The sequence below is a fragment of the Stylophora pistillata genome, chromosome 2 (genome assembly GCF_964205215.1).
Source record: "Stylophora pistillata chromosome 2, jaStyPist1.2, whole genome shotgun sequence".
Classification (NCBI taxonomy): domain Eukaryota; kingdom Metazoa; phylum Cnidaria; class Anthozoa; order Scleractinia; family Pocilloporidae; genus Stylophora; species Stylophora pistillata.
The window spans coordinates 21,520,104-21,536,006 of record NC_142520.1 but is presented as its reverse complement, the minus strand read 5'-3'; the positions used below and the strand labels follow the sequence as shown (position 1 = coordinate 21,536,006).

At 40.0% G+C, this 15,903-nt stretch overlaps 1 protein-coding gene and 3 pseudogenes across 2 annotated transcripts in view; 2 read left to right on the top strand and 2 right to left on the bottom strand.

The window, feature by feature from the left end:
- Nucleotides 1–15,903, bottom strand: part of LOC148737741 (putative pre-mRNA-splicing factor ATP-dependent RNA helicase PRP1) — a 159,521-nt pseudogene that overhangs the window by 58,370 nt on the left and 85,248 nt on the right. The gene's annotated exons all lie outside the window — the stretch shown is intronic.
- LOC148737747 (uncharacterized) overlaps nucleotides 1–15,903 on the top strand; it is a 32,640-nt gene that overhangs the window by 7,780 nt on the left and 8,957 nt on the right. The window contains exons 3-5 of the mRNA XM_088747845.1: nucleotides 10,327–10,575; nucleotides 12,629–12,752; nucleotides 14,521–14,601. Of these exons, the coding sequence (XP_088603971.1) occupies nucleotides 10,327–10,575; nucleotides 12,629–12,752; nucleotides 14,521–14,601 (454 nt within the window). The remainder of the gene's footprint in view (nucleotides 1–10,326; nucleotides 10,576–12,628; nucleotides 12,753–14,520; nucleotides 14,602–15,903) is intronic.
- On the bottom strand, nucleotides 54–3,578 carry LOC148737748 (uncharacterized; annotated as a pseudogene).
- On the top strand, nucleotides 6,926–8,417 carry LOC111343678 (uncharacterized; annotated as a pseudogene).

Genomic DNA, 15,903 nt, shown 5'->3' with positions numbered 1-15,903 from the left:
ATGTCAATTCCTCTCAAATCTAAAAGCTATAACTGGAACGGTAACACGAAAAATACCCTAAAGCTTCCTTTAATTATAATTTCGTTTACTTTACTGAATAAGTACAGCGAGTAATACTGATACTAATAACGCAATTTCCTCTGAATAAATGTGAAACATCCATTAAACAATTCGCTTTGTAATAATCACACCAGTTAGAGTAAACTGTGTGAAATTTAGCCCTATTTAGGATTGCTAAGTATTCCGAGATGCACAGCAATGACGTTGTTCTCGTGTGCAGATTTAACTGCGAGTTCAAACGAAGTCAATGTCCCAATACTCTGAGGACAGTATGTTGTTCCATTCCTCTCGGAACAATGGAAAGGATGGATGTGTGGCCGGGAGATCCAGCACTGCTCCGCAGGTGTGTGCGACTGGTCGCCTTTCCGCACCTTCCAGGTTGTTGAAATTGATGGTGATCTTTTCAACGCACACCATATTAGAGCCTGTACAAAATCGCAAGAACTTTGTTAATTTCTCATCTTCCATTCCCCGAACAAGGCGTTTCAAGTAGGATAAGGCCTCCTCCTGTGCTCTGGTCTCCGGGTTTGCCTCGAAAAGTGATATGATCTTCTCGTTGGTTGGCTTGCCTCGTACGAAGATCTCCAGAAGGCAATCTGGAGATGAAAACTGGCGGTGTAGCGGTGACAACGGTGTGCTCCAGCTGTCTACAATATATCTCGGAGTTTGAATGAACTCTTTGTGGGCAATCTCCAAGACGACATCTTTGACTTGTTTCACTTTGGGAACAGTCTTACAGTCAAAGCGTTCCAGAAGATCTAACCATACGTTTTCTTGTTCTTCCTCCAGCTTCCCATTCAGGAAGAGGTTAATCAGTTCTCTTTCGTCACTACTGAGGTATGCCAGGAACAATTCCAGCAAAAGATCTTCTTTAACAGCTTCTTCGCCAAAGAGACAGGCTATTGTAAAGGCTTTGCCCAGTTTAATTGGAAAAAAAAAACAACTTGTTGATACCCTTTCACAATTATTCTGGCTATGGCCTCCCACTCAGCAGCCTGAAAGTCGTGCCTGATGGCTGGAACTCTCTCATCTTCGCCATTAGTGCACGAGTCATAAAAAGAGTTCCAAAACGCAGATAGTGCATCAAGGAAAACGCCGCTATTATCCAGTCCGTCCTCTTCTTTTCCGAAAGAATTTATCAGGACCACGTTAAGAGTGGTGTCAACGACAGCTTTGTCTTTGAAAAGACTTATCATATCCTTCATAACTTGCACTCTCCTTATCTTTACGATCCTGTAAATTTTTTTTTTTCACATGTTACATCAAGTTAAGGACGTGTTGGTTTGAGCGGAAGGTTTGAATGTGTCAAAAATAGGTGTCACGAGTTTTCCTTCTTTAAACAGAGGCAAATTCTCTATTAAAAATTAAGTTCACCCAAACACGTCCAGTGTGTGTACCAATGAGAGACTTACTTGCAATGTGATTCTGAGTTGCTTTGCTGCTCTTCCTCAGTGGAATTGTCACCTACTATGATAACGTCATCAGCGGGCACATCAACAGTGGGCATCACCACCTGGGTATCGCTTTGGCTGTTCCCCTCTAGCTCGTGGTTTTTATCTCTGTCTTCCGTCTGAAAAAAAGGTACCCCCCGTTCTTCTTAGAAGTACTCGAGTATTTTAAAATATTTGCAAGTTCTATGTTTATCAAGTAGTACTTTACTCTGGAATAGCCTGCTGCTACCGATGAGTTTCAGGCCTAATTTTCAACATCCCACAGAAATTTAACCGACACCTATGTGGATACCTCACCAGCAAAAAATAACACATAGGAACAAAGATACCGTTGACTTGATATATTTGAAATAATGTAAAAGACATTGCAGAAAGGGAAATTCTTGCACTTTCTCAGTTTTTAATTTCTATCCCAATTTCTTATTTGCGCAGGTTTGGAGCGGTTGTGACAGTCATAAGAATATGTTGTCAAGTCAAACTTTTTCTTTGACATACTGTACAAGGTCACCTAACTAGAACGGGACAGTGTACAGCTCGGTCAGTAGAGGGCCAATTGGCCATTTTCGATATACTAAAATTCTAACTATGCTCCGAGCCTTTGGGGAATAAAACAAAAGAATCACTTATTCATTCCTCAACCTTAATACTATTTCTTTCGTTTTATTCCCCAAACCTCGGGAATAAGTCTGAATTTTAATATATGGAAGACGATATATTCAAGTAATCAAAACTTAAATTGCCGTTACTTCAGTGATAAAGATTTTGCCTGAAAAAAAAAAAACCGCCATCATTAATCGGTCTACAGCATGTTTTCTTTATATATCTTCCTGACCTGTTCTAGCGCTAACTGGGCTAAGTAGCTCTGACGGAACTGCCGTCCTCGGTCTGCCGATAAGCTGCTGGTACCCGTCCTAGTCAAGGGAGCGCTATTTTTCTGTGAAGAGCAACAAACAGCTATTATATGTTGATTGTATGGGCGTCGTGGGCGAAAGAGTACCAGTTTGTATCGTCATTATCATCCTTATATATATATAATAACAGCAGTGATATCAACAAAACCAACCATTTTCTTCTTTTTGCGCCTTGCAGCAATTCCGTTACTGCAAGAACAATTTTGAAAAGTACATAGTTAATACTACTGATTCAGTAAAATCATCCCTTGCTACCGCAAGAACCAGCACAAATTGTCCTAGATAAAATAATATATAATGGATAATAACTTAGCCAAGCGATAAGGTTGGCACGAAAATAATGGCGATTGGCTAAAAATTGCGGAAGGAGAGGTGGACAGCGGCGCACTTAAGAGTATAACTTTAAGGGTATCACTTTGGCCACGCTTACTTAGTTGCCTTTTGGACAGGAATGTTTTCTTAATAATGAAGACATTAATGATAGAGTCTAGGTACAAGTACTGAGGAGCAAATATTCTTCTTTGTTTTTGATCACTGACCTCCACCTCACTGTTTTGACGTGGGATAACGTCCACTTATTCCGTAGATGTACTTTACGTGATCCTGCAATTCTTTAAGAAGAAAGAGGGGTATTTTATATCGATACCGAAATAAGGATAATTTTAAAGTTACTTACTTTGGACTGCCATCCTCCTCGCTATCCGCCTCCTCAGCTAATAGATTTAAGGGCGGTGTTGTCCCTATTTCACCGAGGGCGAAGAGAGAGTCGTCTGGTGCAGGTTCGACATTTCCATGTTTGGCCAAATCCTTTAAATATAATTTCTAGGTCGTCATCGCATAATGGAATTGGATCGTCTCTCGGTTCCATGAAAAGGACTTTACCTTCCGCATCCTCTGCAAGTAAGGAGGGGTCTAACACATCACCTGATGCAGTGCAGAGGGAGAAGTAAACTGGAGATAACTGTAGCGAGCCAATCCAATCGTACACTGCAGCCACTGTTTGGTATGGTTTGGAAGCTTGCTTAACCATTCCCAAGTCGATGTGACGCACACGAACATAAACTTGTGGCGCATCTATGCCCGGTTCCTCCAACACTCTACCTAAGCGAGTGGTGTAAATTCCTTCGACATTCCTAGCTCTCCTAATTTCTTCCATCCACGCTTCTTCTTTCTGCTTCTTTTTTGCGCGATCGATGCGTAAGCTTTCTTCGTACTTTTCATCTTGCGTCTCTTAGAGTTGGGCCCGTTCTTGCGAGCTTCCTAAAAGCCCAGAATTCCTCACTTCGGAGTACAACTCTCCTACTTTCGTTTCCTCTGATAGACGTTCTTTTCTTTTTGTTTTCAGATACAGGCGAACACGGGTAAGCTTGTAAAGATTGAAATATGACTGAACGGAGAATTTGATCTCTTTCCCTTCAGGGGTGAGAAGCTTATCAATCTTCTCGCCACTAAAGTTAGCTCAATCAGAATCCATTTCTAGCCATCTTCCAAACGCAGATCCACCTTGAGGAAAAAACAAGTTGCGAGCCTCGTCAATAATGTCGGACGTCCCGCTAATCCCAGGCAACGAAACTGACCTCGTTCCACCCCGAGTAGATTGTCTTATTGCGAGGTATCCTCCCTTCTCCTCCGAGAAGTGCAGCCAGCCAATTTCGAACTTTCGGTATCGTGACTTAGCGTTGGAAGTCGAGGAAGCTTTTTTGCTCTCCGATGCAGTGACGTGATCCCTTAGTTGATCTCAGTTCTTCAATCAAATATTGTTTTCTCTCCTCTATGTCCTTATTTTTCCCCTTCTTTTCTTCCCTCTCGCAAAACAGACGGAGAGCGTACAGGTCACCTTTTGTCTTTAACCCCAGTTCCATCAGGAAGAACTCAGGGCAGTATATCACGGCAGAACTGTCCATCTTAAATAAAAATACATAACCATAAATAGTAACGATAACGAAAACGATAATTATAATGTTTACACAACGAGGATCCATGATAGAGCTAAGGCAATATAGTAGGGAATCAAGGATTCGTGACGGGGCTAGCCTTCAAAAGCAGGGATTTTTAGGAGATTGCGTAGCATTCTTCCCCACGTGTGTAAGACGATCCTCTATTAATAACGCCGTCGTGGGAGCCTATGAAGTGTCACGAAATCGCTGCCAAAAAAAAAAATAATAATTCCTTTCATTCTGCTTGTTCTTTCGTTCCTCCCTCGGCGACTCAATCGCAAACGCTCGTGATGAGCATAGTTACTTAAGAGCCCTATTGAGCTAGTATATATGGGTGTTCAGTACTTTTACTTTATATTATGTTTACAAAGTGACTGCCATGATAAGAAAATTGTGCAATATCTTTCGCCATTAAACTGACAACAGATCCATTGTATATTTCCGTGTTCCCGCTTTACTCTTAAACGCTTCATCATTATTTTTACAAAATGAACACGGTATTTCAGATATTGTAGATCAACTTAACTCCTGCTCGAGGAACTTCAATCAGACGTGATCGTTAAACAACTAAATGGTTTACATTCACTATGTATATACAGCTATCATTCTCACCTTCTGTTCACGAAACCTGAAAACAACGCTCTTGTCGACACGTCTGCCTCCTAGAGATTTACAACCCTGCAATGTAATCATAAAGATTAGATAATCCACTCTTATTCTCAGACACTGACAGTCATCCCTGAAAGCGTCTCGTAGGATTTCGTAAAATTAAGGTTTACTGCGCTGATTTAAAGAGCTATATGTCGTAGTATTGCAATGAACTGCTAGATGATCCTTTTAAGTAAATAAAACGAACTATTGACCTCAAAACATACCTCCTCAACTGTAGCAGCCATTGTTGTCCACGGAAACAACGTGCGTGACAGTCGATTGCGTGACCTGACAAGTTTCCCATTCATCGCGCGATAAATAATAAATGATCGCGCGATAATAAAAATGATCGCGCGATGATAAAAATGATCGCGCGATAATAAGAATTACCGCGCGATAATAATAAAAATTATCGTGCGATAAATGATAAATCATCGTGCGACAGTAAATATTATCGCGCGGTAATGAAAATTATCGCGCGATAATAATTAACAATTATTCCACGAGCGCGCGTTGGATAGGAGATGATAGATAGCCGACGAGGCGCGTAGCGCCGAGTTGGCTATAATCATCTCCTATCCAACAAGCGCGAGTGGAATACTTGTTTTATTAAAAACACCCCCAAGAAATTATTATTTTGTAAGAAGAAACTGAACTTTTTAGCTCCCTTTTGATTTTAAGCTGACGCCTACGCTTACCATATTTGTAGATTATGGTTTATTGGCTGATATACCATAATGGCTAGGCCAATAAAAGTCTTGAATAGCATTATCCAATGATCCAGTTTTTCATAATAAAAATTATCGCCCGATAATTTATTATTTATCGCGCAATAATCTCCATTTATCGAGCGATAATTTCCATTTATCGCGCGATAATTTCCATTTATCGCGCGATAATCTATCATTTATCGCGCGATAAAAATAATGTGTCATGTCCCCTATGGGCCACCGTAATTATCTGTCTGTTTCGATCATGATCAGAATCATGAGCTAACTATCTTACAAATTGATGTAGAGGAGTCCAAGAAAGAGAGAGAGAAAAGCGGAGAAAGAAAAGAAAAGTTCAAGGTCTGTGGAGTTGTTGTTGTTTGTTCTGTTCGTGTTCTCTGCTCAACAAGCGGTGGTTGTGCGAACACTTATTACTGAAGCATTTCTGCGATCAAAATTGTATTCGAAGGTGACAGCGTTTCTATACCTTTCATATAAATTATAATTCAATCGAGCAGTTCATCAATGAAACGAACATACTGTCTAACTGTCTAAGGGTCGAGGTTCGAGGGATTCAGGTCGAGCGCGAGGGTAAAATTGTCGAGGGTCGTGGTACATCTTTTTTTATTGATAAAGAAAAATTAAACCGAATTCAACTAAAATATTTTTACATGTTTAAAGAAAAAAAGCAATTTTTTAAGATACGGATTGCCTCAAAAATATAGCGAGTGGGGGAGGGGTGAGGTAGTGAATAGCACGTGAATATCCCAGTTCCTTTTTAAAAACCTGATCAGTTTTCAAAGAATCAAATTAAGAACCCACATAAAGCTCATATCCAATCATAAATCTGGTTAGATTTTCCGTGTAACATCAGAAAGTGAAGAAACGTGTCTAAAAAAGCGAAGAAAAAGCGTAACGTCTTTATAATTGTTTTCACAACATGGGAAGTAATCCAGCTGTCAAGGAAACTCTCCTGACATCATGTCGAAGCTCCAGACAATAAAATTTCCCCCGGCAGAATTGGTCACATCTACTGACCTCTAAGTTAAACGACAGATAATATCGGCAAGAAGAAGTAGGCACCATAGTTCCACTCCACTTTGTAGGCTTCGTAAGTTTTTACGCAAGAAGTGATTGGCAACGGCTCGGGAAAACTGGAATATAAACCTTGGTGGCGATTTCCGGTGTCGGTAATTTCAGGCCTCATGGGTATTGCAGTGACAGATGGTGGAACCGTGTTCTTGTCCTTCAGCAAAGAACACGAACTGTTCAGCTTGAAGGAAGAGGAGATGCTTGGGGGTACAGAAACCCTAACAAAAGTGTGTGGAGAAACTGCAGGCCATCGTGATGGTGTCCAAAGTTGATGGAACAAGCCTACTGCTTTATGCGTATATCGAACAGCGTTTTTATATACGATACCGGTAACAAAAGAAGTAAAAAAGGTTGACGTCAGCAAAGGGACTGATCCCCCTACAAAGTAAGATGTCCCAATAGGCAAACGTGTTCCGACTCGACAAGAAAGCCAAAGAAGAAGACTTACCACGTACATTTGAAGATCATGTGAAGTTTGTCGAGGAGCTGGTTGCATTTCTCTCTAACCCCGAAGAGAAAGCCCTGGAGAGGACGGGCGAGCGGAATACCAACGGTCCCAACGTGACCATACCTCGATGTGCCCGACAATCCTTCCTCATAGTGCTGGAATCGCGGACCAGCCTTACCAACACGCTACCGGAGATTGGGTCAGTAGTCACCTTCTGGATAGGATCTGTTTCGAAAGTATGACAACTTTGGGCGTGGAATGCTATTTCAAAGGGATGCGAGCAGACCCCGACATGACTACAATGGCTAATTACGCTTACGGAAGAGCGCGCTGCGTGGAAGACGATATCCTGCGCATTTATCAGAAAGATTTCTTATACTTCACTGGGCCCAATTCATTTTATCCAGAGAAAATTATCAAAGGCGAACCCCCAAATATCAAGAGGTGACCAAACAAGCAGTCAGCAATAACTGAAGGAACAGGTACTAAAGAAGAAGACTCAAGGCGGGAAACTGTGATGCGAGAATTTGCTGGGGAGAATGAAAGAGGCGTAAGACAGGAAAATATCCGCTCAAAAACGAGAGAGCTAACTGGCACCCTTCCTTATGCACCTAGTATGTGTCCCACTACCATCACAGCCTCGTTAGAGGGGAGCGAAGACGTAACAACAGCCTGCCGAGTCCTGGATGCTAATGTGGCACTGCGGAGTACGGCTGTACGGGTGCAAACCATTTACCAAAAAGACAACATATTGGCAGTAAGACACAACCGTGAAGAGATATCTCACCTTTTTGGCTGGCAGGTCTTCTGGAGGATGTACAAATAGAAGTGAATGGTAGAAACTTTGTGCAGCAAAGAGTATTCCTAAAGTGCCTAAACCAGACAAGTGATTTACTAACATACACCTCCGGTGATGTCTGTAGTGGGAATTCCCCCAAGTGCATTCTAACCCAAGTACTCGACTTTTCTTCAGACAGATCAGACATAATTTTAACAACAGATGAGGATAACAGGCAGTAGAATTGCTAGTGGAGACTATGGCGATGTTGATGACAATGAGAATGAAACTGCAGGATGAGGGAGAAGTATCCCTCCCGATAAGACTGCCGGGAGTTAGTTTATCAGGACGGAGAACGACACGGTTTATTCCAAGATAAATGTTTTTTGTTGCGTGCGTAGCTGGTATTATAGTAATTGGACTATCTTCACGCTATCTTTTGCTAAGCTGTAACTGAAGTGTTAAATTTCTGTGTGGCAATTAAACAATTCGGAGACGAATTATGTTTGAACATGAAAAGCACTGATTTTGGCAATGTGTACCGTGCCTCTTTTTTCTTGTTGACGCTGTTGTTATTATTAAAATTAGAATAGCCATTCCATGTTAGTATTTCCACAACGATGTTGACTCAATTGACTTCAGAAACCGCTCATATATTCACAATCCTGTCGGGTTAGGAAAATATTTATATTTTATATTTACATTTTATATAAGACAATGTACACTTCCGGTAAAAAAAAGAAAAAGCTTTTTTTGTGAAAACCAAGTACAAAGGGAAAATAGAATTTGGAAATCTGGAATCCAGCCACTTATGGAATTCGAAATCCACAAATGTGGAATCCGGAATCCACAGACAGGGAATCCGGAATCCGCAGACAGGGAATCCGGAATCCACAGACAGGGAATCTGGGATCCACAGTGTGGAATCCGGAATCCAAGACTCTCTTGGATTACCTTACATGGGGCGAGATATGTCTCTGCAGTTCAGCGATATATCGTTTTCGCCTCCCTGATACATCGTTTACATTCAACGAGATGCTGCCGCCTAACGATATCTCGTTTACACTGGGCGACATATCATTTGCGGACGGCGAGAAATCACCACCGCTACGCGCTAGATCGACGAGGCAACATTGGTCTGCTCGGCGAATTCTCCATGAGACTGATACTGTATTTGTAGTAAGCATAGTGTGTGATTCTATTCGAATGTCTGTCTCTTAAGTATAAAATCAAATTTTATGACGACAGAGTAGTCAGCAGGCCATTAGCACATGAGTGAAAAGTCAAGTTTCGAAGTTAAATCGAAAATGAGAAGTCCACGTCTCCGCGTTCTCATTGCTGTCAACTAGAAGGAGAAGCCGTAATAGGTCGTTTCCGACTAACGCCTCAATTCGATCGACTGCCGACCGTGTTTGAAAAACTTTGAAATCCATTGTACAACTGTAGAAGGACCTCTCCCCAACTCCTTGAAAACCCCTATGATAGCTAATTTTAATGGAAAATTAGTAGACTCAGTTGTGAGTGAATGAAGACACTGTGGCACAATTTTTTTCGGTGACTAAAGATGACATCGTTAGACGGAGGGATACTGAAACTATTGCGCTAGAATAAAAAAAATAATGCGCCGATTAATTAAATGGAAAAGCATCGATACGGCCTCCCCCCGGGAATTTAACTTTTGAAGATTGGTTCCCGCCCCACTTGGACAAAATCACGTTCAACTGCCCTTCCCAAGCTCCAGTTTTTGTGGGTCTCGATGAGGTTAACTGTTAGCCGTAAATCGGCAAAAAAAATCAGCCGTTAGGTATAAAAATTGACATATTTTAACCGTAAGTCATAAAAAGAGAAGCTAACCGTAAAAAATTAAGCATTAGCATAATAAAATTGCCAAAATTTTAACCCTTAGCTTAATATGTCTCGTGTTTCTCCCTACACCTCTTTAGTGCTCTAGCCTCTTCCTGCGTGCTCTAAAACAGAACATAGCACAGTCAGGGGTTTTCTATTTTTTAAATCAAAATAGACAGACTAACAGCCATAGATAGACATGGAGAAATAGACAGAGGAAGAGAATGAGAAAAGTTCTTCGTGACTGCCGTCAAAAAAATAAAAAAAGAAAAGAAAAAGAAAAGTTATGAATTGTTCTTAAATTGCAATGACATTTTCAAAATTGTACGCACGATGTTTTAAATTTACGTATCATGCCTACAGTTTGCTCATTCTGTACGGTACAGATTAATCTAACAGTTACTTTCCCTAAAATATTTTTTTTTATCAATTACTTTATGCAGTCACACCAACCATGAAAGAAGTACGCAAGACACAGGCTGTATTTTTGAACAGAACTTCCACCTTGTGGTGCCCGGTGGAAGGTGCGCCGGCTCCATACATTCTATGGAAGAAAAATGGTGTCGTTGTACAAAATAGTACCAGTGTACGATATCAGTTTCTTGTAGCTGCAGAAAATAATGCGAATTACAGCTGCGAGATACGAAGAAATGAAAAGATATCAAGGAGAGAAATCAGCCTCACCATTGAAAGTAAGCATTTTTCTTACATCAGTGTGATAGAAACATATAAACTATTGATTGTATTACCTTAGCCTGTATTGTTTAATTAATTTCTTAACATCTTGTTTAATTTCTTAGCATCGTGTAAAATTTCTTAGCATCGTGTAAAATTTCTAATTATCTCTCCTCCCCGGGTCGTTGCCCGTGATGTAGTCGCTCTCGGCCTCAAGCTGCCCTGGTCCTCCAGACTATGATAAATCAGGAACTTGTAAATGACATTATGTTAATTAGTTATTCGATAGGATCATACCTTCTTTCATTAAATTTGTTCTTGGTTGCCCCTTAGTTTATTAAGGCATTATATCGCCAACTGGCCTGCCTCCTTTCAGTTGGGATCAGATGTTTAATTTAAAGGCACTGATTTTATCGCATTCACATCGCACGAGCTGAGCCTGAGACCTGTTTATCATAGTTATTCGATTTTCATTTGCCTCTTAAGAACCTCTCTGTATTGCCATATACTTTGAGGAGAATGCTGTTTTGAAGTCTGTCTACCCTAAAGGCTAATTAATTAAGAGGTTGTTTTCTCGAACCAGGTGGAAAGGGAAACCGAGTAAAGACAAAGAAAATTCCCTTAGTTATACGCCTATCTGTTTTTCCCATATGATTAATCTGTACCTATATGATTAACCCGTACCTATTATGAAGCGGATACTTCACGTTTAAGTTGGCTGGTACCAGTTTTCATCTCTTTGATAGTTTGTAACTTTGAAAGAATACAACAAAAAGACTGTTCAAGGCCAGTTGAACACTTTTACAGGGTTGAATTATATAATAATTGGTTATTCAAAAATAAGTGTCATTTCGTCACTTGTACTTTCCATGGCAACGCTTTCGTAGGAGACGCATTTATTCAGACGCATTTTGTAGCTTGTGGCTTAAATCATTCGAAAAGTAACCCGGTGACCCCGTGTTTTTTTTCAGTGATTGCTTTTGGCACTTGAAAAGGATAATGCACAAAGGTTTTTAAGAAATATAACAAAGCACAATTTCAGAAAATTTAGAAAAAAGGCAATTTTCACACATCGCAAATTTCCTTCCGTAGAATTTTCTAGTTTTATTTCTGATGATTCCTTTGGACGTTATTGTTATATTGGAACAATAAATAGAAGGGGTCACCGGACGTGTTTTCATGCAATAGCTTTCGTGAGTTTAGCAATTTCCACGCGCGTCCTCGCGCATTTAAAAATCTGGATTTTATAAGATCGACATTTCCTCATGATCTGTTATAGCTACCGCTGACAGGTGCGTGTGCTCGCGCGAGCGCCTACGATCTAATGTTTACAGATGTAAATTCGCGTTTACTGCTAAGAAAATCATTAAACAGCTGTCAAAGAAAGCCTCCCGGGCTCATCTTAAAAATTCTACACACGAGTTCTGGTTACATCATATTATTTTCCTTGAAGTTTCAAGGTCTTCTTTCACTTCAGGTAGATTATCCTTCACTTGAGTTCTTCTTTTTTCGGTTGAATATTTCTTTTAGATATGAAGTGAAGCAACCTTTGCTTCTCCGAAAATCGTCTTCTTTATCTTAGTTTCTATCTCCTGCATTCACAGTGGTCGCTCAACACATCAAATACACGCTCTTAGGTAAACTTCTCACAAAATCAGAAAAGAAACCACGCGCCGCCATCTTTTTTTTTAATTTTCATCTTTTTGATCTCGCGCTTCTTTCGCAAGTTTCTCTCGAGCTTCACGCAAGAGTGACCTGTTCCCCGCGCGAGGAAACTGGTACCAGCCACCTTAAGGGATTTCGCAACTTTAAGTTTGCTAAAATTTTCAATCTTCTTCTCTCGTTCTTCTCCATCATGAATCATCGCCTGTTTTGGTTGTTTAATTTTTAGGGCAACATTTTCGTAGTGTTTGTATTTCTTTGTAGACTATCTCCCTTTTGTCCAAGAGCAAGTTTTCCTCGTTTTTCAAATAATTCCTTTTCCATTGCAATGCAAACTCTGTGATTATGTTAATCATGCTTTCTTAAGCCATCAAATTTATTGAAGGGTCCTTTATGTCTAAAATCCAGAGTGCCCAGGCCCATGTGAGTGCAATGTTTTAAAGGGAACAAACAACAATCTGCTGCGGGTGAACTGTAGAGGGAAAGAATTAATGTCATTTCCATGGAAAATTCCCCTCGCCACAGCAAACTTGTGAGTATAAATGAGAGATATGGAATGTTTAGGTGCCCTGTTAGTTGTAGAGTAAAGTGTAGATTATGGAGCAAGTGAGTGTCATTTTTCATTTAACTGAGTGGTAATTATTTCTAGATCAGTTTAAATAAATCTGTTTCGCATAATTATAACTGCATCGCAATAGGTACCGATAATGACTTGTACAATTGATAAAAAAGAGTATATTGTCATCAGTTTTGAAAACTGTACTTATCAAACACAGTTGTAATGATTTCTTAACATGGACTTGAGTGACAACCAGCTGAACGACTTGTCACAAGACATTTTCAGGAATAATACTCACCTCTATTGTGTATAGGGCTAGGTGTAACGATATTGTAACAGGTACTGGCAATGATATTTTGAATAACAAAAAGATATTTTGAATAACAAATAACAGTATTTGTAATCAGCTTTGAAAACCATGATTTCGTAACAAAGCCTTGAGTAACTATCAGCTGAACCACTTGTCACCAGATGTTTGAAGGAACAATACCCAGCTGTGCAGCTATAAGCTGATATTAAACAAATCTGGTGTTGTGCATACTTTACTAGGCGCAACGATATGGTAACAGGGCGGAGTAACAATGACAGCGGGGCTCCCACGCGCGCGAAGCGCGCGTGGAGCAGAGCCCCATTCCCATAAAACATGGTCAACCTCTATTTGTTTGGTTGTCATGTGACTGACCGAGCCTACGTACGTACGTACGTACGTGTCCTCTGTCATGTATGCCATCACGAAAATACTATATGATCAGATTTGAAAATATGGCGTCAGCGCGGCCGACCCTCAAAATTTTCAGGTCGGATTTTTCGTTCATTTGCGATCGAGTTAGACCTTGTGGAACTCAGAATGTAAATTAACAATGCTGTAGAATACTCTTCTGGGAAAAGAATGGATATCAAGGTCTTAAAGGTGACAGAATAAGCTCTCGAGTCAACGACACTACGATTCTCTAAGACGGTGCGAATTATGGACGTAAAGTGAAAACCGAACCTTCGGACTTCAAGCAAGGCCTAGCGACAATTTGACGATTCGATGGCCCGGTAAATATTATGTTCCAGTAACAATGTGTTCAAAAAGTATTGTTTAATAGAACATTTTGCGTCAAATCAAATTTTTTTGAGAATTTTCAACATAACGCTGCGCAATCTCTGGCCTTGAAGGCAAGTAAACAACGATCTAAGCATGATAAATTTTACCGCGTGGGCTTTGTACACGTGAGAAATTCGTACGTTTTCGCTTATAACAGCAAATCAAAAACTGTTTTGGATAAATCTGTCGTCATGAGATGTTTCTTGGCCATTTTAGTCTTGCTTCCTGTTGATTGATTTCATCGAACTTGAGATGTCTTCACTCACGGACAAATTCGCATATTCCCTTTTGAAATATGATCCACATGCCAAATTGCACACATGCGAAAATATTTAGCGATTTTTATCTTTCATCTTGATGTTTTAGTTAAAAGGTAATAGGCACCTATCGCTTTTTTCGTCGGAAATAAGTTCTTTAATTAGTCTTCTTTCACTGAAGCTTTTTTTTGGAAAAAATGATTTTTAAAAATGTACTGCGAATTGTGTTTACTTTCTTGGTTTCTCCAAAACTGTGACTTTTCACAGGCATGTGTTACACGCTTTTAGGCTTGGCTAAATCTATATATTATGTTTAATAATAAATAAATAACATATATTTCATTAGCTTTGTAAACCGTGCCTATTCAACACAGTTCTAATGATTTCTTATTAGGGACTTGAGTAAAAATCAGTTGAACGAATTGTTATCAGACATTTTCAGGAACAACTCGGATGATATTCATCTGCAATGGCTGTAAGCTGAGATTCCTTTCCATATTTCATTAATTGTGATCAGCCTCGCATTACAAACTGTGCCTACTGAATACACGTGTGGCAAATTCGGAATTAGGACTTGAGTGACAACCAACTAAGGGACTTTCCGTTGGAAATATCCAGGAGCTGTAATCAATTGTAATTGTTCTAAGACGCTTTTCTTTAATCCATTGATTCTTACAATCATACTTCATCAGCATTATAACCCGTACGTGTTAAACACGGTTGAAACATTTCTTGAGGTGGTGTTGAATACACTATCAGCCGTACAAGTTTCATATAGACATACCTCAGCTCACTAGACTGGAGGTTGTGGTTTAAACATGTCAATTTTTCTTTTCAAGAATTACGCACGCTGAGAGTATTAATTTCTCAAAGTTATCATTTCCAAACTGATGTTCAACCAAGCGTCTAATCTCAAGAAGGCATCAAAGTAGTTGTGGGGGTCAAAGAAGAACCCACGTGTAGCCGTACCCTCCTTCCCCCTCCCTCGTAAACCAGACACAAATCGTGTTCTGTGATGTGACTCTTTTGAAAGAAAGTGTATAATGATTAATTTTTTTATTGGTTAACCTGATCATTCAATACTTTCGTGAATTCTCATTGGCTAGAGTTGGTAGTTTTCTTCCATACTGACATATGATAATGTAGACAGAAAGCCTTCGTTATCAACTTTACTGACAATAGCCATCGACGAAGAGGTTTTTAAGAAAATTTTGTGCGACTTTCGGGAAAGAGAACTTTCAAGAAGAAAGCAGAAAGCCATATGTATATTTTTCGAAGGTAACGATGTCTCCGTTTTGTTGCCATCTTGCTATGGAACATCTTCAATATATCAGTCCGCGCCAGTAACCGATCGCCTCTCTTTTCTGGAAGAAACGATTTACCATATTTCTTGCGCCACCCGTTAAAGCTCTCGTAGAAGACCAGTTGTACTATCCCAATAGACCTGGGTCAAGAGAATTATTTGCCTTCTACTGTTGGTCTCTTTGCGAACAGCAATGCAAAGCTAATAAAGCTAGTTGTTACTTACAGCGATCCTTTAGACCGAAACACGAGTCGCTCTTTCTAAACACTTGCTCTTCAAGAGATTCTACGGCAAATAATCCAGCGTTTTTCAACAACCGTGACACCAACCATGACACCAACCATAAATGCAAGCAGAGACTGCGTGAACTTTGAAATCTTTTTGCGTAAGTGCGAAGCCAATCGAACATTGGTCTTTTCTTTCTCTGTACAAAAACTACTCATAATGTTTTTCTATATCCTTAAAGCAAAGTCC